General features: G+C 58.2%; 2 protein-coding genes across 2 annotated transcripts; both read left to right on the forward strand.

Annotated features, from left to right (window-relative positions):
• The first annotated feature begins 394 nt into the window (after positions 1-394).
• Positions 395-5,000, forward strand: MYCL (MYCL proto-oncogene, bHLH transcription factor). The gene is made up of 2 exons (XM_030964525.1): positions 395-998; positions 3,271-5,000. Exons 1-2 carry the CDS (start codon positions 494-496, stop codon positions 3,834-3,836), a joined length of 1,071 nt encoding a protein of 356 aa, XP_030820385.1. The 5' UTR covers positions 395-493; the 3' UTR covers positions 3,837-5,000.
• A 2,250-nt stretch (positions 5,001-7,250) lies between these two features.
• Positions 7,251-21,116, forward strand: TRIT1 (tRNA isopentenyltransferase 1). Its single transcript, XM_030964583.1, has 11 exons — positions 7,251-7,412; positions 12,228-12,368; positions 12,759-12,857; positions 13,042-13,190; positions 14,005-14,147; positions 14,385-14,496; positions 14,572-14,684; positions 15,672-15,749; positions 17,260-17,369; positions 17,680-17,794; positions 20,508-21,116. The coding sequence occupies exons 1-11, from the start codon at positions 7,257-7,259 to the stop codon at positions 20,645-20,647; spliced, it is 1,356 nt and encodes a 451-aa protein (XP_030820443.1). The 5' UTR covers positions 7,251-7,256; the 3' UTR covers positions 20,648-21,116.
• The last annotated feature ends 2,739 nt before the right edge of the window (positions 21,117-23,855 follow it).

The following is a 23,855-nucleotide window of genomic DNA, read 5'->3' on the forward strand; positions in this document are numbered from 1 at the left end:
TGTCCCCTCTTCTCCAGTTGGCTTTGCCCTCATCCTCGGGCTGGTGGCAGAGCTGCGTGTCCCTCCCCAGCGCTTGCAGAGGGGGATCCCCCCAACCCTGCCCCTGCCGGGGGGCCAAGGACGGCGCTGGGAGCCCCCGGGGCAGCGAGGAGCCCCCAGCCCAGCGCACGGGGGGAGATACTGGTCCAGAGCCCCGTGAGCATCCCCGGTAGCGACACCGGGGACCCCCGGGGGTTCGCGCAGCCCCCTCACTGTGTCCCCTCGAGGGGCGTGGCACGGAGCATGACCACGCCCTTTATGCAAATAATCGCGTGGCGATTGGCAGGGGCGGGCCCGGGCTCCGCGGCCGGGCTATAAGATCGGGGGAACAATGCGCCCGCGGTCCCGGCTCGGGGGCTGGCGCCGGGGTGGGGGTCCCCCCTCATCCCTGGGGCTGCCCCTCTCCTGAGCGCCCGTTCTTGTGTCGGCCGCCCCCTTTTCCCCGTGAGCCGAGATGGAGTTTGACTCGTACCAGCACTACTTCTACGATCACGACGCCCAGGAGGATTTCCACCGCTCCACGGCGCCCAGCGAGGACATCTGGAAGAAGTTCGAGCTGGTCCCCACGCCCCCGCTGTCCCCGCTGGGCACCCCCGGGGACAAGGGGGGCTGCTCGGGGCCGGAGGAGCGCCCGGGATGGCTCTCCCGGTACTGCCTCGCCGGGGAAGAGCCGGAGTATCTCATAGGCACGGGGCAGATCTTCGGCAACCTGAGCGCTTTCATCCTCAAGGATTGCATGTGGAGCGGTTTCTCAGCGCGGGAGAGGCTGGAGAAGGCGATGACAGAGAAACTTTCCACGGGCACGCAGAGAGCCACGCCGCACAAGCCGTCCTTCGGGCAGGATTTTGGCTTCAGCAGCTCCGTCAGCGAGTGCGTGGATCCCGCCGCCGTGTTCCTTTGCCCGCTGGCCGAGAGCAAGATCCCCGCATCCTCGGGATCCGAGGGCCAGAGCGATTCCGGTAAGGGACGGAGCTGGAGCCCGGCGTGGGGAACACGCGTGTCCGCACATGTGTGTGCAGGGAGCCTCCCAGCCGGGCTGCGCCTTTGTTGAGCCTCCGAGCGAGCCCCGGTCCCGGCCCCACGAACAAAGCGGGCTCGGCTGTTCCCCTTTCCCGCGGGGTTTCTGCTCCGCAATCCCCCGTCCCTCTCGGGAGGGTGCGTGGGGCTGCCTCCGGCTCCTGCGTGGGACTCTGGTGCTCCCTTTCCCTCGCCCCGGCCCCACGGAAACCTCGTGGGGAGGTTGAAGGGCAAGTTTGCATCTCGCCGTGCGAACTTTGGGGTTCTGAGCGCCGCACCGCGCTCTGCTCGGCTCGTGAATTCGCCCGCTCCCCCTTCCTCCTCCCACGGCCCACCCGGGACGGGCTTCCCTCGGGACAAAAGGCAAACTATGCCCTGTGGGCAGCAGGTTTGGGAGCAGCGGCGCGTCCCCCGGGGCGGCGGCTCGGTAGGACGGGCAGGAACAGCCGCCCCGGTTGCGGCGTGTCCCAGCCCAGCCCCGGGGCACGTCTGTCTGTCCCGCGTGGGGTGCGTGCCGGTGTTCACACGGGGGTCCCGCTGGGACGGGGATACCCCTGAACCCCCCCAAAAAGGCAGTGCGGTGCTGCTACCCCGCATCTCTGCAATTTCACGCCAATTTTCAGTGTTTATTTGGGAACACCCTGCGGCTCTGCACAACCCCGGCGGGGCCCGTGCGTGGTTTCCGTGGCTCCCGGAGCTGCCGTGGGAGCGCTGCCGCGGTGCCGTGACCCCGTTAATAAATCTGCCGGTGGCCGCCACCTGCGCCGGTGAGTCACGGCGCGGGGCTTAATGCCATTAGTAGTAGCCGGGCACTGTAAGCCAGGTCGCGGGCGTTAAGAGGCTTAACCCAAATATGCGGGGGCCTTCGGGGGCCGCGGGGATGCCGGTGCGGTCCCGGTGCCGCGGGGGTCCCGGAGGGGTCCGGCCGCGCCACGTGGGCGCCGAACAAAAAGCAACAGATTGCAAACAATGAGAGGGGCAGCGCTGATGGACGGGAGCACGGACCAATGGTGTGACAGAATAGCCGGCCGGCCCCGTGCGACAGCCAATGGGAGGCTGCGGGAGGCGGGGCTAGGCAGTCTGAGTTTTTATTAATGAGCGTGTGTGTGTGCGGGGCTGGGACTGCCCGGGTTGTGACACTGATGAGTGTCCCCCAGCCCTGGAGCTCCAATATCGGGGGGTTTGGGCTTCCTGGGCTGAACCCCAAAGCCTGGAGGGTTCGGGGTATCCACTGGGGTCACTATCAGAAGCCCACAACTGGCCCCCTCACAGGGGAGAGGGGCACGGCCTCTGCCCACGATGCTGGTGGGGCTTTGAGCATCTCAGCCTTTAGCAAGTGGCTGTGTTTTCCCCCAAAACTTAGAAAAGAGCTGGAGGCCCATCCCCTTAAGTGAGAGCAATCACAGCGGATGTGTCTGGAGCCTGCTCACCTCGCTGTCCCCAAAGCCACTGGGATGGGACAACAGCAGTGCCAACAGGCAGAATGGGAGCAATTATGTTTTATTTAGGTCTTTCTGTTCCTGGGCTTGAGATGCCTTTGAGGTTCGGAGTCTGCTGCTGAGACCTCTTCACCTCTCGCTCCCTCCCTGCACAGCGGGGGATTGTCCCCTCTGTCCCCGGGAAGCCGGGGCTGAATGGGCTTCATCACTTGTGAAAAGTAACAAGTCACCGAGGTGGGAAGCTGCGGCCGAGGGGAACAAAGGGTACTTCTGCCCTTATATCCCTCATTTACAATTCCAATGGGCCATGAAAGCACCCGACCGGGATGAACTTTGGAACCAGGCTGTCCCAGCATCCTGCTCCTCCAGTCCCCCCCCACCTCGCGGGAGGGCTCGGGTGTTTCTTTCCTGATGGTCCTTTATGATGAACACATGTTGCTCCTGGTGCTGAAGTGAGGCGGAAGTAAAGCCCCCCAGTCCGTTTTTTGGGGACCAGGCACATGAAACAGGGAGGGAATTCCATTCCTTCCCACGTGACGGTATTGAAGGGGCGCTTAAATCACTCAACCCCTTCTGGATTTCTATTTTTCCTCCTTTTAAGTGCTTTTAGTGGCAAGGAAGGGCAGAGAGCCCAGGCTGGGCTGGGAGAAGGCTTCTGGAGGTCGCAGAGTTTGCAGTGCATGACCAAACTTTAGTGGGGACATTTTCCAGGGAGCTGTGGGAAGGTGACCAAGAGCGCTGACAGGAATTTGTTCTTTCTTTTCCACGGGAGCAGAAGGTGAAGAGATCGACGTGGTGACGGTGGACAAGAGGCAATCTCTCAGCCTGAGGAAGCCAGTCACCATCACGCTCCGTGCCGACCCCCTGGACCCCTGCATGAAGCGTTTCCACATCTCTGTCCACCAGCAGCAGCACAACTACGCTGCCCGCTCGCCCCCAGACCCCTGCCCGCCTCCCGAGTCCCCCCAGCAGGACCAGGAGGAAGATGAACCACCCAGCAGTGTGGAGCCAACCCCTGCCGTGCCCCTGCCTGAGCCTGGCTTGCCAAAACCCAGCAGCAGCCCCGGCTCGGACAGCGAGGACGTGGCCAAGAGGAAAAACCACAATTACCTGGAGCGCAAGCGGCGCAACGACCTGCGCTCGCGCTTCCTGGCCCTGCGGGACCAGGTGCCCGGGCTGGCCAGCTGCCCCAAGACCCCCAAAGTGGTGATCCTGAGCAAATCCTCGGAGTACCTGCAGTCCCTCATCAGCGCCGAGAGGAGGATGGCGGCAGAGAAGCGGCAGCTGCAGCTGCGCCAGACCCAGCTGCTCAAAAGGATTGCTCACCTTAAGGGGCACTAGCACCCCGTGTGCCCCCCATCCTGGTCCCCACAAACCCCCAGCTCCTTCTCAATTTGCACATTTCTTTTTTATTTTTTGGTTGCTTGTGGAACCGTTGGCCCCAGGGGCTGGAGCACGTGGCAGTGGCTGTGGGAATGGGTCCACAGCAGAGACCCCAACAGAGTCACCTACCTGGGGTTGGTTCTCAGCATTGGGTGTTCCAAGATTTCCCTTGTCCCTGCTGTGAAGCTTCCTCAGTGACTGCTCCAGTTCAAGAGCTCAAATTTATTCCTCCTCTCCAGCAGCCCCTGCCACCGACAGCATCTCTGGGAGCTACCCTGGGCATCCACCAGCCCTAAAAACCCCAAGCAACCAGGTCTGCCTTGCTCCTGGAAGCAGGCAGACTCAGAGCCCAGCACGGGGCTCACCTCTGCAGAGATCCCATGGAGGTGGTGGTGGCAGGATGTGCCTCTCACCCCCTTGCTCGGCTGGACCGTACCTCACTCCCTTGTGTCACTTCACGCAGTAGCTGGTCCTGGATTTTATGTTCTAGAAACTCTGCTGCTGTAACTGCGAGTCTTATACTGGAGGCTGTGTTTTTATACTGTATTTTTGTACCACTTTTTGAGAAGTATTTGGTAAAGAGTTTGCTTTTTTATATATATATAAATATATAAAAACTTTTTTTTTTTTTAAAGGGGAATTTCCTGCTGTGGGGGAGGGCTCAGTCCTGCTGCACTTTAGGGAGATCAGGAAGGGGCTGGTTCCTGCTGGACCCTTGAGCTGAGTCCTCGCAGAGGCCATTCACCCCCTTGCAGCTCTCCAAACCACCCATTTGCAATAACAGGGAATTTTATCCCTTTCCCATCCTTTTGAGCATCCTTGTGACCCTTTTTCCCACCCTTGTGAGTTCTCCTTCACCAGCAGCCACTTAAAATCCCCAGCAAAGCTTTGGGTTTTGCAGGGGGCTGCTCTGCCTGCCCTGTCTGTGCCCTCCTGCTGCCCAGTCTGTGGGGGGATGTGTGGGTGGCACAGTCCCCCGTCCCCTCCCAGGGCTGCTGGCAGGGATGGTCCCACAGGATGGCACCCTGGGGTCCCTGCTGACCTGCTGAGAACTGTTAGAGTTAACACTGGTTGGATTTAGCACTTTCTTCATTACCTCATACTTCATAAATAAATAAGTTTGCAACAGCCTGGGTTGGCTTTTTCCATGCTGTGGGTTTCCATGCATCACCTTGGTGCTCCTGGGGGGGGGCTGCTCTGGCCCCTGGCTTTTGGGGTATCCTGGACATTAATAAAAATTAATTAATCTATTTTTTCCCCAAGGCTCAGCTGCACCAAGACTGAGCTCTTTGTCCTGCTTTTCTCCCAGCGCTTCAAGAAGTGGTTGTGGTGGTGGGGCCAGGGAAATGAATCCCCTGGATTGGATTATTTTTCCTCCTTTTAAGTGGTTTTAGTGGCAAGGAAGGGCAGAGAGCCCAGGCTGGGCTGGGAGAAGGCTTTGATGTAACTGAAAACCCCCCTAATGGGGTTTGGGGCAGGGGGTGTGGGGTGATCACTGCCCCACGGGTCAGGGGCTGGGGCTGTGTCTGGCAGTAACCCTATAGGGAGAGGGGAATGCAATCCACTCACTCCCAGAGAGCTCCACATCCCAGATCTGCCAAGTGGATGAAATGATATATATGTGTGTTCCCCCTCTGCCCCCAAACCTGACACGTTTGGGTTTCCTTTGTCCTGGCAGCAAAAGTCTTACTCTAAATGCAGGAGGGATGTGGGATTGTGTTACTGCTGAGGAGTCAGGAGGCAGGAGCTGCTGCTGGAGCCTTGATCACGGGGGGAAAACCAACCTTAAATAGCAATGGTGCCACACAGAAGCCCTTAAACACCCATCCCCTCCGTTTCCAGCAGCGTTTCACTCTCTGTGTTGCATCACACGGTGTCACAGCCTTTCAGAGCTGCATTAAAAGGTGCTCCCATGACCCACAGCTTAACCAGGGAGCGGGGTGACCTAAATCTGACACCTCGCCCATGCGCAGGAGGCACAGCCCAGATGTGGCAGCCCCTCGAACGGTTATTTTTGTTGTGGTTTTGTGACTCTCACACTCCCAGTCTCTCCTCTTTTCTCAGCTCAAGGTGACCCTCCTGAGAAGGTTTTTAGCAAATTGGGTTTTTTCTTTTTGTGCTGAAGGTACCTAGGAAGTTTAAATCATTAATTATCTTTCTTGGAAGTGATGAGCAGATCCACAGCCTGAGCCTGAGCAGGAGATGTCCCCAAAGCCCAAAGCAAACTGAAGAACCGAGTTGCAGTTTGTAAACACCTTTGAGTTCTCCTGCCTAAAGCCTGCGTTCATGTGCATCTACCTGAAACTTCCCTGGTTACTGGAGCACGTGTCTCCTCTCATATTGTCACGGTCAGGATGAGGGAAGGAGACTGACAGTGCTATGAAGTGAAGAAAATAAGCACACAGGGCTTTCCTTCTCACTTGTTCAGCACTGCAATTTGTGAGTGTCAGCTGCAATCATCACAAGTCGGCACTGCCAGGGCCTGAATTAGTTATTTTTTAAATATTTTTTTAAAAACACTGCCCTGCTAACACCCTGCTCTTTGCTGTACCACCCAAACCACTTCTGCTTGCCCACCACATCTTCCCTCCCGTCCCTGTGCTGGCCCGGGGGTGCTGTGGGCACGATGCCGCCTTCACGCCTGGGCTGGCAAATTTTTAGGACAGTTTCCCGAGGCGGCGATAATCCCTTCCCTGCCGAGGGGGGCCGGCTGCCCGCACCCCCCTGGCCCGCAGCCTCCCTCTCCCTGTTGCCATGGCGAGGGATGTGTGTTGCCAGGGAGAGCAGCACCGCGGAGGTGCCATGGCAACGGCCTCCCCTTTTCCCTCCCCTCTGTTGCCACGGGGACAGCGGCCCCGCTCCCCATCCCCTCCTGTTGCCGTGGCGATGGGAAGGACGAGCCTCCGTGGAAGCTGCGGTCGCCACGGCAACACGCTCCTCTCCGTTGCCATGGCAGCAGCCCCGCGCATCATCCTACTCTGCCCCGTTGCTATGGCAACAGCCCCGCTCCCCATCGCTTTGCCCCGTTGCTACGGCAACAGCATTCTTCCCACCCGGTCCTAAAAAAGGGGACCACGGGGCAGAGCCCCACTCCTGGACAAGGGCGTGAGGGGCTTGGGGGGTAACGGGGGACCCGAAAAGGGCCCGCGGGACGGGGGATGAGTTTGGGCACCCGGGACACCGGGAGGGGACCGGGCCGGCTGTGGGGACCCGGGGCACGGAGTGGGGGGACACAGGGACACGGAGGGAGCTGCGGAGAGGATCCCGGGCGGGCAGCGGCGCACGGAGCTCCGGGCCCGGCCCCGTCCTCCCCGCGGGCGGCCCCGGCCCCGGCCCCGGCCCGCCCCCGTCCCGCCCGTGCCCGTCCCCGGCCGGGCCATGGCGGCGGCGGCCGCGCTGTGCCTGGGCCGGGCCCCGCGGCCGCCGCGGCCGCTCGTGGTGATCCTGGGCGCCACCGGCACCGGGAAATCGGCGCTGGCGCTGCAGCTCGGGCTGCGCCTCGGCGGGGAGATCGTCAGCGCCGACTCCATGCAGGTACGGCCGGCGCCGGGCACCGGGGAGGCCGCGGCCGGGCCTGGGCCGGGAGGAGCCGCCACCGGAGCCCGGCGGGGCCTGGGCCTGGGCCGGGGGTTGGGAGGCGGCTCGGCCTATACCAGGGGCGGCCTGGGCTGCACCGGGAGGGCTCCGAGCTGCACCGGCAGGGCTCCGAGCTGTACCGGGAGGGCTCCGAGCTGTACCGGGGCGGCCTGGGCTGCACCGGGAGGAGTCTGAACTGTACCGGGGGAGGTCCGGCCTGCACCGGGGCCTCCTGGCCTGCACCGGGGGCTGCCCGGGCTGTACCGGGGAAAGTCCGAGCTGGGCCTGGAGGGGCAGCAGGGCCCGGTCGGGGCCTGGAGAAGCTCAGGCCTGGAGGCTCCGGGCAGGTTCCCTCCGGTTTCCCCGGGCCCTGTGTTCCGGTGCGTGTAGGGGAGAGCCCACAGGATGGAGGCTGCCTGCTGAATGCTGTCCCCATATTCCTGTCCTGTTCCCGTATCCCTGTCCTATTCCCGGTGCCCCCATCCCACCCCTGGAACCCATCCTGGTGCCTCTGTCTCAGCTCCAGTGTCCCTGTCCTGTTCCCAGTTCCCCAATCCCGGTGCCCATCCCACTGGGCAGTTGTTTGGTTCGTGTGACAGTGCCTCTGTGTCCCCTCCCTGCCCTGTGGGCTCTGAACACAACCAAAACTGCGGAGTTTGTTCCAAGTGTTTGTTTAAGCCCCCCCATCCCCAATAAATTCACCTTTTGGAATGAAACCAGAGTGAAGGTGTTTTAATTTTAACCCGCCAGAAGCTGCAGGGAGGTGTAAAGGGAGGCAGCAGCTGGAGTAACTTGGTAGTGAGCAACACACAGGGTGGTGTCCTCTGTCATCAGCAAAGGGACACCAAGAGATTTGGGGAAGAGTGTTAAAAATTATACTTTCTCCTTGGCAGTGACAGTGTCTGTGGTCTCATTTCTCACTGCAAGCAGCAGTGTGGAATATATCAGTTGTGTGGTTGGGATAAGTCAACGGCAAGGAGCCAAACCTCATTTTTTTGGTCTTAATTTTGTTCAGCTACAAGAGCTTTGTCACAGGATGGACATTTGAGCCACCACAAGAATAACAATTTTGCTGTTGTTTAGCAAAATATTTTCCTTACTGATTCACACTTTCACTGTTCACTTCCTATAGGGCGTGAACTTTCCATCACATTGAATGTTAAATGTTTTTATTATTCTACGTAAAAAAGGTGTTTTCTGCCAGCAGCACCCTTTGTGCTGCTCAGAGATCAACTCCCACTATCCTGTGCCCACCTCCCTGTTTCCTGGTCACTCTTTGTGTCCCACTGAGCTAAATTTAAAACCTCCCTCTCCTGAATTTGGGGCAAGCAATCAGAAAGTAATTTCATGCAATGTTTCCCTTAAGCTCTTGGGGAAAGAGTGAGGTTTGAGCCGAACTGAAATCCTGAGAGGGCAAAACGTGAAGAGCAGGAGCTTTGCCCATCTTTAATATTGGGCAAGTGGCTGCTGGCTTGGCCCATGCTGTGGCCACGAGGCTGCTGCTGCATCCTGAGCTCTGCAGGTGTGTTTGGAGCCTCCTAAATGTCTGCTGGTGGATGTTTAGAGCTGAATCCCCATTAGTGGTTATTTAGGAGCCGAATCTCTGCTGGTGGATGTTTAGAGCTGAATCTCTGCTCATGGATATTTAGGAGCTGGATCTCCACTAGTGGATGTTTCGGAGCTGAATTCCCGCTCGTGGATGTTTCGGAGCGTGTGTTCTGTGCCCTGCTCCTTTCAGGCCCCACCATGGGAATGCAGGCAGTGCAGGGAGGACCCTGCTGCAGGCGCCCGAAGGCATCCAGGCTCCAGTGGCTCTTGTCCTGCTTTCCTTTTAATCTCATTCTAGCGTGACTGTGGAGCCAGGGCCCGGCAGCTCGGCTGCTTTATCCCGTAATGCAGCGTGCTGCCGAGGCGGGGCAGCCCCCGGTGCCCCCCAGCCGGGGCTCCTTTCTCTCTGCCTTTGTTCCCCGTGCCCTGTCCCCCTGCCACGCTGGTCTGGCTCTGCTGTCCTCGCAGGAGACTCGCCAGGGTTTGGAAATCCCATTGCTGCTCGGGGATTGACAGCTGCCAGCGACCGTGTCGCCCTCAGCCCCCTCTGTGCATTCATTGCTGGGCTCTGAGCAGCGCTGACAAATGCTGGCAGTGTTTTGGGGCAGCTGCTGGAGCGGGAGCCAGGCTGGGGAAGGGGCTGGGGAGCCCCAAACCCACCTGTTCCCACACACAGGCACCCCTCTATCCATCTCCAGGGTGTTTTCGTCATGGCTCTGAGTCGCTGTGCTCAAATTACAGACTTAACTGCTGCCTGCTTGCAGCTCAGGAGCTCTGGTTAATCTGCTGGCCTCTTAATCTTTCTTTTTGTCCTTTCTGTTGCTGTTTGTCATCCCAGTGAGTTTGGTTGAGGAGTAAATAATTCCTTGGAGAGCCAGGCAGGGTGAAGCCAGTCGTGTTTCTTCATTCCTGGCAGTGAACATGCAGGGATCCCTGTGCCAGCTTGAGGAGGGCCCCATCCAGTCATGATCCCAGTGTCCCTTCTGGATCCCAGTGTCCCTTCTGGATTTCTCCCTTGGGATGGTGATGCAGTTGCTGTAGCACACACTTGCCAGTCAGTGTGTGGAGTCAGGACATCTCCAGAGCCTTTGCAGGGATCAGGGAGTCAATCGTGCTCTCCTTGGTTTGGGTCCTCCATGTCCCTCTTCAGCATGGCCTCTGTGAAATCCTGATGTTTTCCTGGCCATAGATGGGCTGGATGTGTTTGGGGTCTGTCATGTCACCTCCCACACTCCTTGGGTGGGGATGGTGGTCAGAGAGTTTGGAATGATGCACAGAACTGGTGGCAGAACAAAGATTTAGGAGAACCTGCCCTTCCCAGCCCTGCAGATCCTAAAAATGGTGGGGGGTTTGTGTGTCCTGCCTCAGTTTCCCCACCTTTTCCACAGAGGCAGCTCTGCCCTCCCAGCCCAGCCTGGGGGCTCAACGCAGAGGTGGGAGGACGCCCTCAAGGCTAAGCATCTTTAGTGCTGCCTTGTGCTCCGAGCCCGGCTGCTCCAGGCTGCTGCTAATCTGTTTTGGGGCCTTAGAAAGCAACAAAGGCTTATCTGAGCCGCTGGCTGAAAATAGAAATGAGTGTCAGGAGGACGTCTCGGTGCGAGGCCCTGCCGACAGCCAGCTGGTGGAAACCTTCTCGGGGCTTACTGCCTGTGTGTAAAAGGCTGCCTTTGTTTCCTCCCAGCCCACACACTGACACTGCATTCCTCCCCTTGTTGCCAGATATTCCGGGAGGCTCTGGGTGTTTAATCTCCAGGAGAAGCCGGGGATGGCAGCCTGAGTTCTGTGTCCTGGATGTGCCCGTGCAGGGCACTGGGAGCTGCTGGCTGACTGTGAGCAGCCTGTCAGCCCTCTGTGCTCGCTGGGATTGCAGGCAGGCAGTGGGAATTGGAGGAGCTGGAGGGCTGGAAATGGGGAGAGCAGGCAGGGAGCCAAAGCTCACTGAATTCAAAGCCTTTCTGTGCCGGCTGGAGCCCTGTGTTGAATGGAGCTGCCAGCCCAGGGATCAATAAGCTGCCCACAGCCACGGGGCACGTTGGCAGAGCTGCCTGTGGGCCCGTCCTGCCTGCTCACCATCCCCTGGGGCAGCTGCCTTTCTGCAGGCTTTGGTTGCCCTCCCTCTCCCCCTCGCTTGCTGCCCCCCGGGGGAGCCTTTTGGGATGGGAGCAGGAGCCAGCCCTGGCTCTCCCAGGGCTGCAGTTGAGCAAGGTGGGAGCAGAGCTGGTTCAGCAGCTCCAGCAGCTCTCATGACTGCTCCAGGCAGGGCTTGGGCTTCCCTGCTCCACTAACCTCATCCCTCTGTGCCTGGTGCCCGTGGGTCACCTCTGTGTCACCTTGTCCTCCTGTCTGGGACCAGGGGAGCAGTGGGTGGAGGCCACGCTGCAGCAGGAGGCTTGGGAGCTTCTCAGAGGGGATTAAGGGGAAATTTATTTCTTGTAGTCTGGCTGGGGTGGGATGGAGGAGGAAATGAGTACAGCCATTTCCAGTCCTCTTCCCCATCATCCTGGTTTATCCCATGCTGGGAGACTTCTCTTAAGCAGGAAGGCTCTGAGAACTAAACACATCCTTCCAAAGCACCTCCTTTGCCACCTCCTGCTCAATCCTGGGCACAGCACAGAGCTGGGCTGGACTGAGAGGCTTTATGTGCCCCGCTGTGAGCTGCCAGTGCTGAGGAGGGTTGTGTGTGCATGGGAAGCAGGGTGAGGAGCTGTCCTCACTTCTCCTGCCTGGAATCTGCTCTGTGTTGCAGTGATCCTTGTCCCCACAAGCACCTGTGCCGTGCCTGGAGAGCAGCACACCTGAGCTTTTCGCTGCAGCAGCAGATGAGGGGGTGGCAGCTCGGAGGCCCTAATTTTGGAGCTCTGTGCCGGGCTGGTGACACTGCCAAGGCTCTGGCTGCACTGTCCAAGAGCTCAATCAGCCCTCCCACCCCTAATTACAGAGTTGTATCCAAGCAGGAAAGCAGTCACGAGCTGTTGGACTCCACGGCTCATCTCCCGTGGGCAGGAACAAACAGCAGAGAGAGGCAGCTTGGCCCTGGCAGGAGCAGGTGTTGGCAGGATTCCTGCTGCCCTGCCTGGACGTGGCACGTGCCCCTGCTGTGCCCCTGCCTGTGCCCTGCCTGTGCTGCCCCAGCAGGGGCTGGGAGGGGTGCCTGGGACAGGGGGAAGGGGTCAGTGCAGCTCTCACAGGACACAGAGGTGAAGCACAGGCTCTTCTCTTCCCCAGGTGTACAAGGGCTTGGACATCATCACCAACAAGGTTTCCCCTCAGGAGCAGCGTCTCTGCAGACACCACATGATCAGCTTTGTGGATCCCCTTGTCTCCAACTACACCGTGGTGGATTTCAGGGACAAAGCCGTGCCTCTGATATCCTGTCATGCCGCAGCCTGCCTGGCTGAGCAGGGATGGGCTTCCCCCTTCCATGGCCAGGGGGATCCATGTTTAGGCTCTCCACATCCCTCTATTTTTCCAGAGGATTCTGCTGGTGAGAGGAGCTTGAGGCTTCTTTTACCCAGCTAACCCTCAGGACAGCCCAGGGAAGATGTGTGCTGAGTGTTGCCCTCCCTGGCAGTCCTGGGGTGTCCCTGAGTTCTGGAGCTGACAGCGAGTAATGAGAGATGAGAGACACCTCTAACCCTGTCCTGCAGGCTTAGTGGTTCCCTGAGGCTGGGAGAGTGGGATCTGAGCCCCAGGCTGCTGCTCCCACAGCCTTCCCCCCCTGCTCTGATCTCTGCTTCTGCTCCTTGACTCTGGCACATTGAAGATATCTTTGCCCGGGACAAGATCCCCATAGTTGTGGGAGGCACCAACTACTACATCGAGTCCCTGCTCTGGAAGGTCCTTATCAACACCAAGGTACCGTGGGGGGGCTGTGAATCCCTTTGGGAAAGGATGAATCCCATGTTTAGGGCAGAATTCCTGCAGTTTGGCACGGTGCTGTCCCTGCTGGAGCGGGCCAAGGAGAACCTGAAGCCCCTCCTTCACCCCATGGCTCTGGGGGATTGTGTTGCTTGGTTCAGGGCTGTCCTGTGCCCCACAGGAGAAGCCCAGCAGTGCCCCCAGGCCGGACAGTGACAGGAAAGTGGAGCTGGAGCAGCTGGACAGTGCTGAGCTCCATCGGCGCCTGAGCCAGGTGGACCCGGAGATGGCGGCCAAGCTGCACCCCCACGACAAGCGCAAGGTGGCCAGGTGAGCTTGGCGTGCCAGGGGCAGGAGGTGCCAGGGCCCAGCAGCCCTTCCCCAGGAAATTGTGTGCCTGGGAGCACGGCAGGATGAGCATTCCCACCCCAGTGGGTGCTCCTGGGTTCTTGGTGCTGGGGACTCTGTGGGATCTGAGCCCTTTGGCCACGCAGCCCCAGCCTAAGCTGCCTTTGGGGTGCTGGGCTGTGCTCTGGGGCTGCCCCTGCTCCGTGCCCCAGCACAAGAGGGTTTGTCTGGAGCTATTTAAAGAGCAAGCTGCCCTGCTGGCTGAGTAACATAGCTGAGCTCTGTGGGAACAGCACGGCAGCAAGACCAGGCTTGCTGCTCCGTCCCGGCCGAGCCCTGGCCCCGGGGAGCAGAACACCGCCCACCCCATTCGCACGGTGCAGGGGGATGGAGGGTGGGGCACCAGCACAGCTCCTGCAGCTCCCTCCCTCCCTGCCTGGGCTGGGCAAAGCTCCACAGCAGCATCTCAGCGCTGGTCCCTTCCCTGCAGCCCTGCCTGGCTGGAAAGGGCAGGGCTGGAGCCAGATCCCTGTCCCCTGCAGGACTTGTCCCTGTGCCAGGCAGGAGTGGGTGGCTGTGCTCTGGGCTCCTCGGATGCCAGCACTGCACCCCCAGGAGCTGGGTGTGCGTGGATGCCGGGCACGGGACGGGGCTGGGACCTGCCCTCGCCCCACATGAGAGGGTTGGATCTCGGCGAGTGTCTGCGGTTCCCTCTGCTGGAGCCCCCGGGGCTGCCGGGGGAATGGGAACGCTCGTTCTCACCCAGCCTCTGAGCTCTGTGTGTCTCTGCTTCCAGGAGCCTGCAAGTGTTTGAAGAGACAGGGATCCCCCACAGCGAAATCTTGCACCAGCAGCAGGAGGAGGAAGGTGGGGGGCCCTTAGGTGGGCCCCTGAAATACCCACATTCCTGCATCCTGTGGCTCCATGCAGACCAGGCAGGTGAGAGCGGGCTCCTGGCTGGCTGAGGAAGGGCTGACTCCCTGCTGCTGCCCCAGCCTCCTCCCTGGAGAAGGCAGCAATTCCTCTGGCAGCAGTGGGTGTGACAGAGAGCTGCCAGGCTCTGCCTTCCTCAGGTGGAGCAGCAGCCTGGCAGTGCTGGCTCCTGTCCTGGCAGGCTGTGCAGCCCCCCAGGGCATGGCTCCCCATGGCTCAGCGTGTCCTGCTCTCCTCCTGCAGCTCTGGATGCACGGCTGGAGAAGAGGGTGGATGACATGGTGGCTGCAGGGCTGCTGGAGGAGCTGAGGGACTTCCACCGCCGCTACAACCAGCAGAAGGTGGCAGAGAACCGGTGGGTGAGCAGCCAGATCCTCTCTGCTCCTCCCTCTGGAGGTCTCCCACTGTGACCCTGCCTTTGGTTCTCCAGGCAGGATTACCAGCATGGCATCTTCCAGTCCATTGGCTTCAAGGAATTCCACGAGTTCCTCGTCAGTGAAGGGAATTGCTCACCCGAGACCAGCGCCCTGCTGCTGGAGAAAGGTGAGGGCAGCACCCTGTGGGCCCCACAAAGCTCCAGGTGACACCACAAGGTGCTCTAAACCAAGGTCACAGCCCCAGCTGCACCTTTCTGTCTGCATTTCCCACTTCTGCCAGCCCAGAGGGGCAGGGACTCGTTTTCCAGTGATTGGAGAGCATCTCTGAGCACACCCAGAGCAGCCCTTCCCTCCCCTCAGGCCTCCTTGCAGGGTGCACAGGGTACAGGTGACTTGGGATCTGGAGCAGGTCCACTTGGGTGATAGAATCCCAGCTGGGGTGTGAATGCGGAGGAGAGCAGGGCTGGAAAAGAGGAATGAAGCAGAACTCAGCATGTCAGCAGCTCTGTGGTGATGAGGAACGTGGGGATCAGTCAGCAGGGATGCAGCCTTTGGTGCTGTGTTATTCTGCAGTGTCTGGGCTGATGTTGGAAGGGAGCTGCTCTCCACACAGGGAGGGCCCAGGCAAAGCCCATCTGTGCCAAGGAGGGTTCAGTGTGGAAGAAGAGACTGAAGAAACCACAGAAATGATAAAAGGCTTGAAAACAAGTCTGATGCAGAAGGAACTTGCTGTGTCTGCTTGGGAGATGATTAGGAGGGATTTGATAAGCCTGGTACTAGATATTGAGCGGTTGTAGAGTGGTAAATCATCCTCTGCTGGGTGGGATGAGCAGTCCTGGGCTCCATTTGTGCAGAGAACTGGGCATTATGAGAGCAGTGCAGCACTTGAACAGGTTGTCCTACCTGCTGAAGCTTCAGGGTAGAAGGTTTGGGCTCTTTGCACCCTCTGTTTATTCAGGGATATTTGGGGTACCTTGTCCAGCCTCTTCTCAGTGCAGGCACAGACCCTTAGACTTATAGGAAAAATAATTAAAAATAATAGTGCCACCCAGCACAAACTTTTCTTGTGTGATTTCCCTCCCCTGGAGCTGACAGCCTCTTGTCACTGACCTTTGGGTATTTTTTCCTTCTTTTTAATCCCCCTGTTCCAAAGGGATCCAGGCCCTGAAGCAGGTGACCAAGAGATACGCGCGGAGGCAGAACAAATGGGTGCGGAACCGCTTCCTGAAACGTGAGTGCTCTGCTCTCAGCTCTCCTCATGCCCCACTCCAGCTCCACAGGGGACTCTGGGGCTTTGGGGCAGCCTGTGTTTGGGGGTCTGCTCCCAACCAGACCCTCCAGGAGCCACCCAGTGTTCCCATCCACCCACGAGGCTCTGCCTCCCCCAGTTCCTTCCTGCTGGTTTGGGTTGCAGAGTGGATCTCCTGCCCCTCCTGAGAAGTGTCCTGCCCACAACCTCTCATCCCAAACACTCAAGAGCCAGCTCCTCTTCCTGTACCCCTGTACCCCATCCCCTCCCAGCCATCAGGAGGGATAAATCCCAAGCAGAGGCTCAGCCCCGTGTCAGGCGCTGTTAGATGATGATGATGATGATGATGGTCACAACATCCCTGCAGCTTATCCTGCCACATGCTCCTGAGGGGCTCAGGGAGGGGGTCCCCACGCACCCACACATGCTCCTGGCAGGGAGCAAAGCCCATTTGACAGCTGCCCTCCAGATTAGGAGGCTGCTCCCAGCCCAGGCCGTGCTCTGTGCGGTGGCAGGGAGCCAGCAGGACTTCCCCATCCCAGCCCCAGCCTTGGAGCAGGGCCAGCAGCAGCAGCTGGGAGCCGGGCACTTGTTGAAAGGTGCTCAGTAGGGGCAAAACAACAATAAAATAAATAATAGTAAAAAAAAAAAAATAAAGAGAAGGCAGGGAGAAACTCGAGTCAAAAAAAAAGACGGACTTTGAAGGAGGCGCAGGAGTTTTGGCAGAGTGCTCAGCTCACCTTTCTGGTGGCAGGTGTGCTTCAGATGGGCCTGTCAGGGGCTTGTTTGTGGGCACAGCAATAAAAGCAGCACCTGCTGGGGACTGGCACGTGGAGCCTTTGATGGCTTTGTCCAGGCAGGGACAGCCAGGTGCCCATGGAGGGCAGGTGAGCCATGGAGGGCAGCCAGGTCACCCAGGGAGCAGGTGCTCTCTGCTGGCAGCTGTTTCACCCTGTCCTGGCTGCAGCCAGTGCCCTGTGTCCTGGCATTGGGCCAGGGCAGACCAGAGGGGTGGCTGTGAACCTGTCCCTTGTCATTAGTAAAGCATCTCCTGCCAGGAACCAGGAGCATCAGCCCCTGCACAGTCAGTTCCAGCTCTGAGTGGGAATCTGCACGCTCAGATCCCTCATCCAGGCTCCTGCCTGCATCTCCTTGTCAGCCTGCTGTGGTGGCTTTGTGCCTGGATCCAGCTCTTTCATCCTCCCAGCCTCCTGTGCACCAGGGCTGGGCTGAGGTGGTGGTTGTTGTATTGTGTGATGGGCTCTTGGCATCGGATTCCAGAACATTCTCCCAAGGGCAGCCAGCTGTGAAGATGCTTCCCTGAGTCCTGAGGTGTTCCTGCTGCTTGCAGGAGGGAATTTTGGCTCTGGACAGCTTGGTGCTGTTGGTTCTGAGTGCTGTTAGGAAAAAGCAGATTCCTCTGCTCCCCCTGGGTTCTGGGAGGGGGTGCTGAGGGTTTCTGGTGCTGAGCTGCCTCGTGGTGTTTCTGTAGGTCCTGGGCCCAACGTGCCCCCGGTTTATGGCTTGGAGGTGTCTGATGTGCAGCGGTGGGAGGAGGATGTGCTGAAACCTGCCCTGGAGATCGTGGAGAGCTTCATCCAGGTACTGGGGAGCTGGGCTTTGACTGGCTGACTTCTCTGTGGTCTCCAGCCCCCCTGACTTGGCACACAGTCTGTCCCTGGAGCAGGACTGGCTGTTCACATGCCCAGCCTTGGCATTTCCTTGCAGTAGTAGATTTGTTGTCTCAGCTGAACATTTTCCCCAATGCCCAGTGCTGCACTTGGTAAAACTCTGCTCTCTGCCTTGCCAGCCTGTGTCTGAGTCTGCCAAGCTCCCCTCCCAAACTCTGTGAAAGTGAACACAGGGAAATTTTGGTGTCAGAGCCCAGCTCAAGGCATTATTTGATCTGCAGGGCCGTGAGCCCCCGGCAGAGCCCCTGAGGATGGAGCAGGACGAAGAGAACAAGCGGAGCCATCGCGTGTGTGAGCTCTGTGCCAGACTCATCATCGGCGACAGGGAATGGGCAGGTAGGGCCCTCACAGGGCATGGGGGGCACCTGGGAGGGCTGAGCTTCTCTGGGGTGCTGGAGCAGCTGCCCTGTGGCCAGATGACCCCCAGCTCAGGATCCTGGCCCTTTCAAGGGTTGTTTGCAGGAGCTGTGCCACAGGAGCCATCTGTCAGGATTCCCCCCTGCCCTGGGCTTCCCTGCCTTCCCAGCACCCAGAAAACACAGGGAGCATCACACCAGGGATCTGTATGTGGCATCAAACTCAGAGCTGCTGTGTTTAGTCAGGGCTTCTGGTCCTTCACAACACTGTGGATACTTCCTCAAAAAGCACAGAGCAAATCTCTCTCCTCTAAAATTCTGTTGTGTAAATGAAAATTTCATAATGTTTCTAATAGTTCAGCTCTAATATTTCCTACTTATGTGTGGGGTTTTTTTTTTCCTTTTAAACTATTCCTAGCTGTAATAGAAAGGGATTTTCTATTTTCCACAGACTTACTTTAAAAGAGCTCAGCTGGAATCAGATTAAGTCAGTGAATTTATCTGTGCTGGGAGGCTCATGCTGAGAACCAGAAACAAAAAGTCATGGAGAAACTGGCTGCAGAAATGAAACTGGTAAATCTCCATGTGTTGCCCAAATACAGGATGTGCAGGGTCATGGTTTAACCCCAGCATCTGAGCCCCCCACAGCCATTCCCCCACTCTCTGTCTCTGGGAGAGAGAATTGTAAAAGGGTAAAAGTGAGAAAAATTGGTGAGTCGAGTTAAAGTTTAATAGAGAAAGCAAAGCAAAACTAGGAATTAATTCACTGCTTGCCATGGTTGGGCAGATGCTCAGCCATCCCCAGGAAAACCGGGCTCCATCATATCTGACATGACTTTGGGAAGACAAATGCCATCATCCCCATGTCCCCCCCTTTCCTTCCCCCCAGGAAGTGTGAGCTGCATGGCCTGGGCTGTCCCTGGGGTAAGCTGGGGTCAGCTGTGTCCCCTCCAACCCCCTGTGCACCCCCAGCCCCCTCTGTGTTGCTGTGAGGAGCAGAAAAGGCCTTGACTCAGTTCCAGAGCTCCCAGCAACAACAAAACATCCCCGAGTTATCAACCCTGTGCTCAGCACAATCCAAACACAGCCCCAGAGCAGCTACTGTGAGGGAAATCAGCTCTGCCCCAGCCAAAACAAGCAGATGAGACACAACCAAAGATAAATTTCCCAGGTTGTTGGGTTCGAAGGAGTTGCCTATTCCTGACTGAGGCAGGGAAGTGCTGAAAGCAAAGGCTGGAGCTGCTCTTTGGGGGAGGCTCCTTGCAGTGAGATCTGTTAAGTGCAGTTGTTGTTTTATCTCGTCTCAGCTGCCTCAGGAGGTGCTTTGAAGGAGCTCTGTTTGTCCAGAACTGAAAACTCTCGGGGCCTCTGGCATCCTTTAGGTCCAGAAAGTTCTGTTTCAAGTGGGAGCTCCTTGAGGTCCCCCTAAATCCCTCCATGTCCTTAGGGATGTCCCCCCAATAAATGGTGACAGTGCCTCCCTCAGCCAACACCAGCTGTTATTCTCTGTATCCAGCTGAACTGGGCTCAGATCCACAGATGGTGGGAGAAAAATGCTCCAAAGCCTGGGTGTTACTTGTGCCTGCAAAATGGAAAAAAGGAAGGTGAAAACAGTGGTGGGAACTGGGTGGATCTGCACTCTGCTCTGTTTTCTTAGGTCAGGTGACAGAGAGCTTTAGGAACTGCTTCCCAGCCCGCTGCTGGCTCTGGGGGATTTTAAAATTGTAATTTTAGAATTTATATGGACTTCAAGAGCACAGCTCCCAGACAGCAGCAGCAACTGGCACTTCCTCAGCCACTGTAGCTTTGGTGTTGCTTGTGACAAATTGCAGGAGGTGAGACTATCTCAGAGTGAGGGTGACCCTCCAGCATTGTGATAAAGCTGCAGCTTTGCATGTGATTTCATCCTTTGGCAGAAAAAGAATGGCTGGAAAACACCTGAGGGCCTTGATTCGGCAGAGCACATACCCTCATTTAATTAAGGCCCTGCTTGAAAAGTTTGTGCTTTAATTGCTGCTCTGATCTCTTGGAAAAGGCAAAACCACCCCGCCAAGATGGTCAGACAAAGCCTCCCCTGAGATAAAACCGCTGATAAGGAGGTTTGGCTGTCCTTAAGGATGTGATTTCATGGAGAAATGCAGCTCCTGCTGCTCCTAGCTGAATCCCTGGGATTACCCCTCTGTTCCCATCTGACTCCTGCTGCAGTGCTCTCATGGCTGCGCCCTGGAGTTATTCAGAAGTTTAATTCTGCTCCAGGCTTTTCCCTGGCTGCCCTGTAGGATGCTCAGGATCTTCCCAGTGCTGTGGTGCCGGGATCCAGTCCTACAAATGATCCTGGCAGCTCTCCATGGGGAGCAGGGAGTTGCACAACCTCACCTGCAGCCTGCAAAGTGCCACCTCTTGGGAAACACATTCCCTCTTCCCTGGAGAGGCTGGCAGTGACAGCCTGGAATCTTCTGCTTGCACAGAACCAGGATTTTTCCCTCTCTCACTTCTTCCTTTGTCCTCTTCTGAGCCCTGATAGTTTGGCCTGGAAGTGCCCAGAGGAGCAGCCAGGGCAGGGTTTGGGAATTCGCTTTTCTCTGGGAGTGAATTGTGCTGGGAAGGGAGGGTGCTCTGCCCTGCGTGGGGGTTTTGGCTGTTTCCTCCTCCAAATTCCACAGATTAAAGGCTCTGTTTGCCTCTTCCTCCAGCTCACACGCGTTCCAAATCCCACCTGCACCACCTGAAGAAGAGGAGGAAGCTGGAGGCATCCGGCCGTGCCGGAGGGACCGTGGGGGACAGTGGGGACACAGAGACCTCGGACGAGGATGGCAGCCTGCCTGTGCCTTAGGGCTGGAAAAGGGAGCAGCTGTGCATCCACCTGCATGGAGAGGAAGCTCCTTAGTGCTGGGCAGCCTTGAACCAAGGAGCTGAGTCATTTTTTTGGGGGGTGAGGCAGGTGTGTGACGGCAAAGGCTGCATGGGATCCTCTTCATGTGGCCTCATCCCGCTGTGTTCCCATGCTCCCCCAGCCCTGCCTGGAACGGGCTGGGCCCCGGGGCAAGGCTGCTGGGAGCCTCCTCCCATGCAAAGTGTGAATTCCTGCCAGGGCTGCATCCTTGGAATGGCTGAGCTGCTGCTCTGTGGTTGTGTGAGTCTCAGAGACAGAAATACCCCGACTCCTCCAGCTTGGCCGGGGGTGCAGCTCCAGAGCCGAGTGAGCTCTGCCTGCCTTTATTGTGGAGAGGATTTTTTTTTTTTGTTCTTTTACATGCAAATAAAGTTACAGGATTATTGTGGGTTCCCCTCCCTGTTAACAAGAGCGGTTTCCTTGCTCTCTGATTTTACTTGGCCCAGGTTCCCTGCTCTGGGCACAGGGCAGGAGATCTGGTTCCTTCTCGCAGTCACCTTTTCCACAGCTCCTGAGGGAGCTGAGCAGATGTTCCCAGCCTGGTGGGGGCAGGGAGCCCTGTGCACACAGCAGGTGCAGGAGGAGCTGGCACCTGTTAAACAGGAACTTGGAAATGATCTCATCGAGTTTGCAACAGATGAGCCTGTCCTAGTTAAGGCAGAATTCCCGGGGGGTTACACTGTGGTTTGGCACTGGGAACCAGCCCTGAATTTGAATCCAAAGCTACTGAGCAGCAAATTCCTGGTGCTGTGTCCGCCAGGCAGTTGGTGTCCCATTGTTGTTCCTGGAGGATGTGAGTGCCATTTGTGCCTGGAATGCTGCTCTGGTGAAACCAGGACAGCCTTGGGGATTCTCCTGGCAAATTCAAAGCCAGGAGGGGTTGAGGGTTGGTAGAGCACAAGTTTTTCCTTGTGCTGTGCCATGTGGCAAGAGCCAGGGCTCATCCTGCCAGGGAAGAGCTGTGTGGGTGGATTTGCCGGCGCGGGCTCTGGAGATTCCTGCTTTGGTGGGGATTAGATTAAACCTCCAGTTTGTGTTCCTCAGCGTGGAATTGTTCCTATAGTGCCCCGTGGGGTGGCTGCCTCGGGCTGTGGGAGCTCCTGTGCAAGGAAGAGCTGGGAATTTGGCACTGGGCAGAGCTGGGCGCCAGCTTTGGAGTGCTGGGCACTGCGGTGCTGCTGGGTCTGTGCAGTGCCAGCTGAGCCTCTTCTCCAGCCCAGACTTGTTTGCCATCCATGCTGACTCAACCCAAGGACGGGCTCAGCCCAGTGCTGGAACACATGGCCACGAGGAGGTCGTGGCATGGAATTGTGTTCTCCCAGGCTGAAGTGTGAGCTGGGAGCGAAGCCCCGTGTGCTGAGCTGGTGTGTGCCAGCTCTGAGATGTTGAGTCATCTCCCCAGGCCAGGCTGGGATCACTGGGGCAGCACTGGGAAGGAGGGCTGGGATTATCTGCTCCAGCTCCTGAGTGCAGTCAGATGTCCATACTGTTAGAGGTGGATTAAATATCCTTAATCGGTTTAATATGAACTTTGTTATCCCCGCAGATTCATGTTATTCCTCTTCCCCAGTAGCCTGTTCTCTTCAGGAGCCTGTTTGGGATGGGCTGTGCTGAGCAGGGGGGCAGGGGCTCCCAGGCCTTGGTTCCCAGGTGTTCCAGGTGAGCAGGGTGTGCCACACTTCCTTGTCCATGCAGTGGAGGGAGGACTCGTGCCCTGATCCTATCAGCACCACAATACAGGTGGGATTTCTGCCTTGGACAGCTGGGGGCTGCCATTGAGGGCAGTTTATTTGAGCAGAGCCAGGGCAGCATTCCTGCCGGGGGTTGCTCTCCCAGGGAGGTCACTCTCGGTGCCTCTGCTGTTTGAAGGTCTCCAGGCAGGGGCTGGGATGGAGCCCCTGGCAGGGTCACACCAGTTCCTGGTGCTGGCAGCAGCTCCTGCCGCTCTGGGCCCTGCAGAAGGGACAAACAATGCAGGAATCGCTCGCCAGTCCCAGCCAGGGCTCGCTGAGAAAGTTGTTGTGGTCTCAGGTTTCAGGCTGCTGTCAGTGCCGGGAGGTTTGGGGATGGGGAATGGCTCTTCGCTCCATCTGCCCTCCGCTAATCCCCAGACAAACGCGGCTCTTCCATCTGTGCAGCCGGAGCCGCCGAGCCCATCACACCAGCCACTTAATCTAAATGGCTTTGGCCAAAGATAAGGTCATTAATTACACTGGGATTAGAAAACAGCCCCGGCGTGGCTTGGCTCGCCATCAATTAAAGCCCTCGGCACCCTGGTCTGGCTGAGCATGGAGCCGAGAGCCTGAGCAGGGGGAGCTCTGTGTCCTTGCTGACCGGGCACCATCCCGGTGGCACTGCCTGTCCCCGGGGCTGTCCCCTCCCTTGGACACTGGCATTTTGACACGGTGCTGGCAGGGCTGGGTGCCAGGCAGAGCAGAGGCAGATCCAGGGGGACTCAAATCCTCGTTTCCAGCAGTGAGAGGTGCACAGGCAGCACCTCCTGATGTGCATCCTGCTGTGTGCTGCCTCCAGCAGCCCCTGCCAGGGCTCCAGCCCGGACTGCTGCCCGCATGGGTGGCACTGTCCCCAGAGCTCTGAGCTCAGATGATCAAGGTGTTGTATGTCCCTTTTGATTCCCTTTTCTCACCCGGCTTTGGCTCTTAAATGCTCCCGCAGGAAAAGTCTCGCCCGTGCAGTGCTGCCCTTTGCCAGGGTGGCACGTGCCACCTGCTCTGCCATGAAAATGCCACCCTGGGGACAGTCAGGGCTGGGATGTGGCGCGAATTTGGCCTCATCCCTCCCCTCACAAGCAAGGGGCACCGCAAGGGGGATGTTACGGGCTCTGTGCCAGGAGCTGACCGGCGCAGGGACACTGGGACACAGCTGCCACCTCTCCCAGCACCGGTGACCAGCTGGTGTCTGTGCCCACACCCTCTGGTGGCTTTAAAGGATCCTGGTGGAGAGTCCTGTGCGGTGACGCTGTCCTGCCTCTTCCCAGCCCGGTTCCCACACTGCAGGGACGCTCCTGGGACGGGCCAGGCACCGTCTGGGGGACGGTGTCACTTGGGGACAGCGGCTCCTGCAGACGCGCAGCAGCTGCAGCCACCGCAGAGCCGTGTCCTGGCCCCGTCCTCAGCTCCCAGTGGGA

The sequence above is a fragment of the Camarhynchus parvulus genome, chromosome 23, assembly GCF_901933205.1.
Source record: "Camarhynchus parvulus chromosome 23, STF_HiC, whole genome shotgun sequence".
NCBI lineage: Eukaryota > Metazoa > Chordata > Aves > Passeriformes > Thraupidae > Camarhynchus > Camarhynchus parvulus.

Excerpts from the sequence above, each read along its gene's own strand:
- MYCL (XM_030964525.1), top strand. The coding sequence starts at position 494 with ATGGAGTTTGACTCGTACCAGCACTACTTCTACGATCACGACGCCCAG. Across the intron at positions 999-3,270 it reads CGAGGGCCAGAGCGATTCCG|AAGGTGAAGAGATCGACGTG; the intron begins GTAAGGGACGGA and ends CCACGGGAGCAG.
- TRIT1 (XM_030964583.1), top strand. The coding sequence starts at position 7,257 with ATGGCGGCGGCGGCCGCGCTGTGCCTGGGCCGGGCCCCGCGGCCGCCG. Across the intron at positions 15,750-17,259 it reads GCGGAACCGCTTCCTGAAAC|GTCCTGGGCCCAACGTGCCC; the intron begins GTGAGTGCTCTG and ends GTGTTTCTGTAG. Across the intron at positions 17,370-17,679 it reads TCGTGGAGAGCTTCATCCAG|GGCCGTGAGCCCCCGGCAGA; the intron begins GTACTGGGGAGC and ends TTTGATCTGCAG.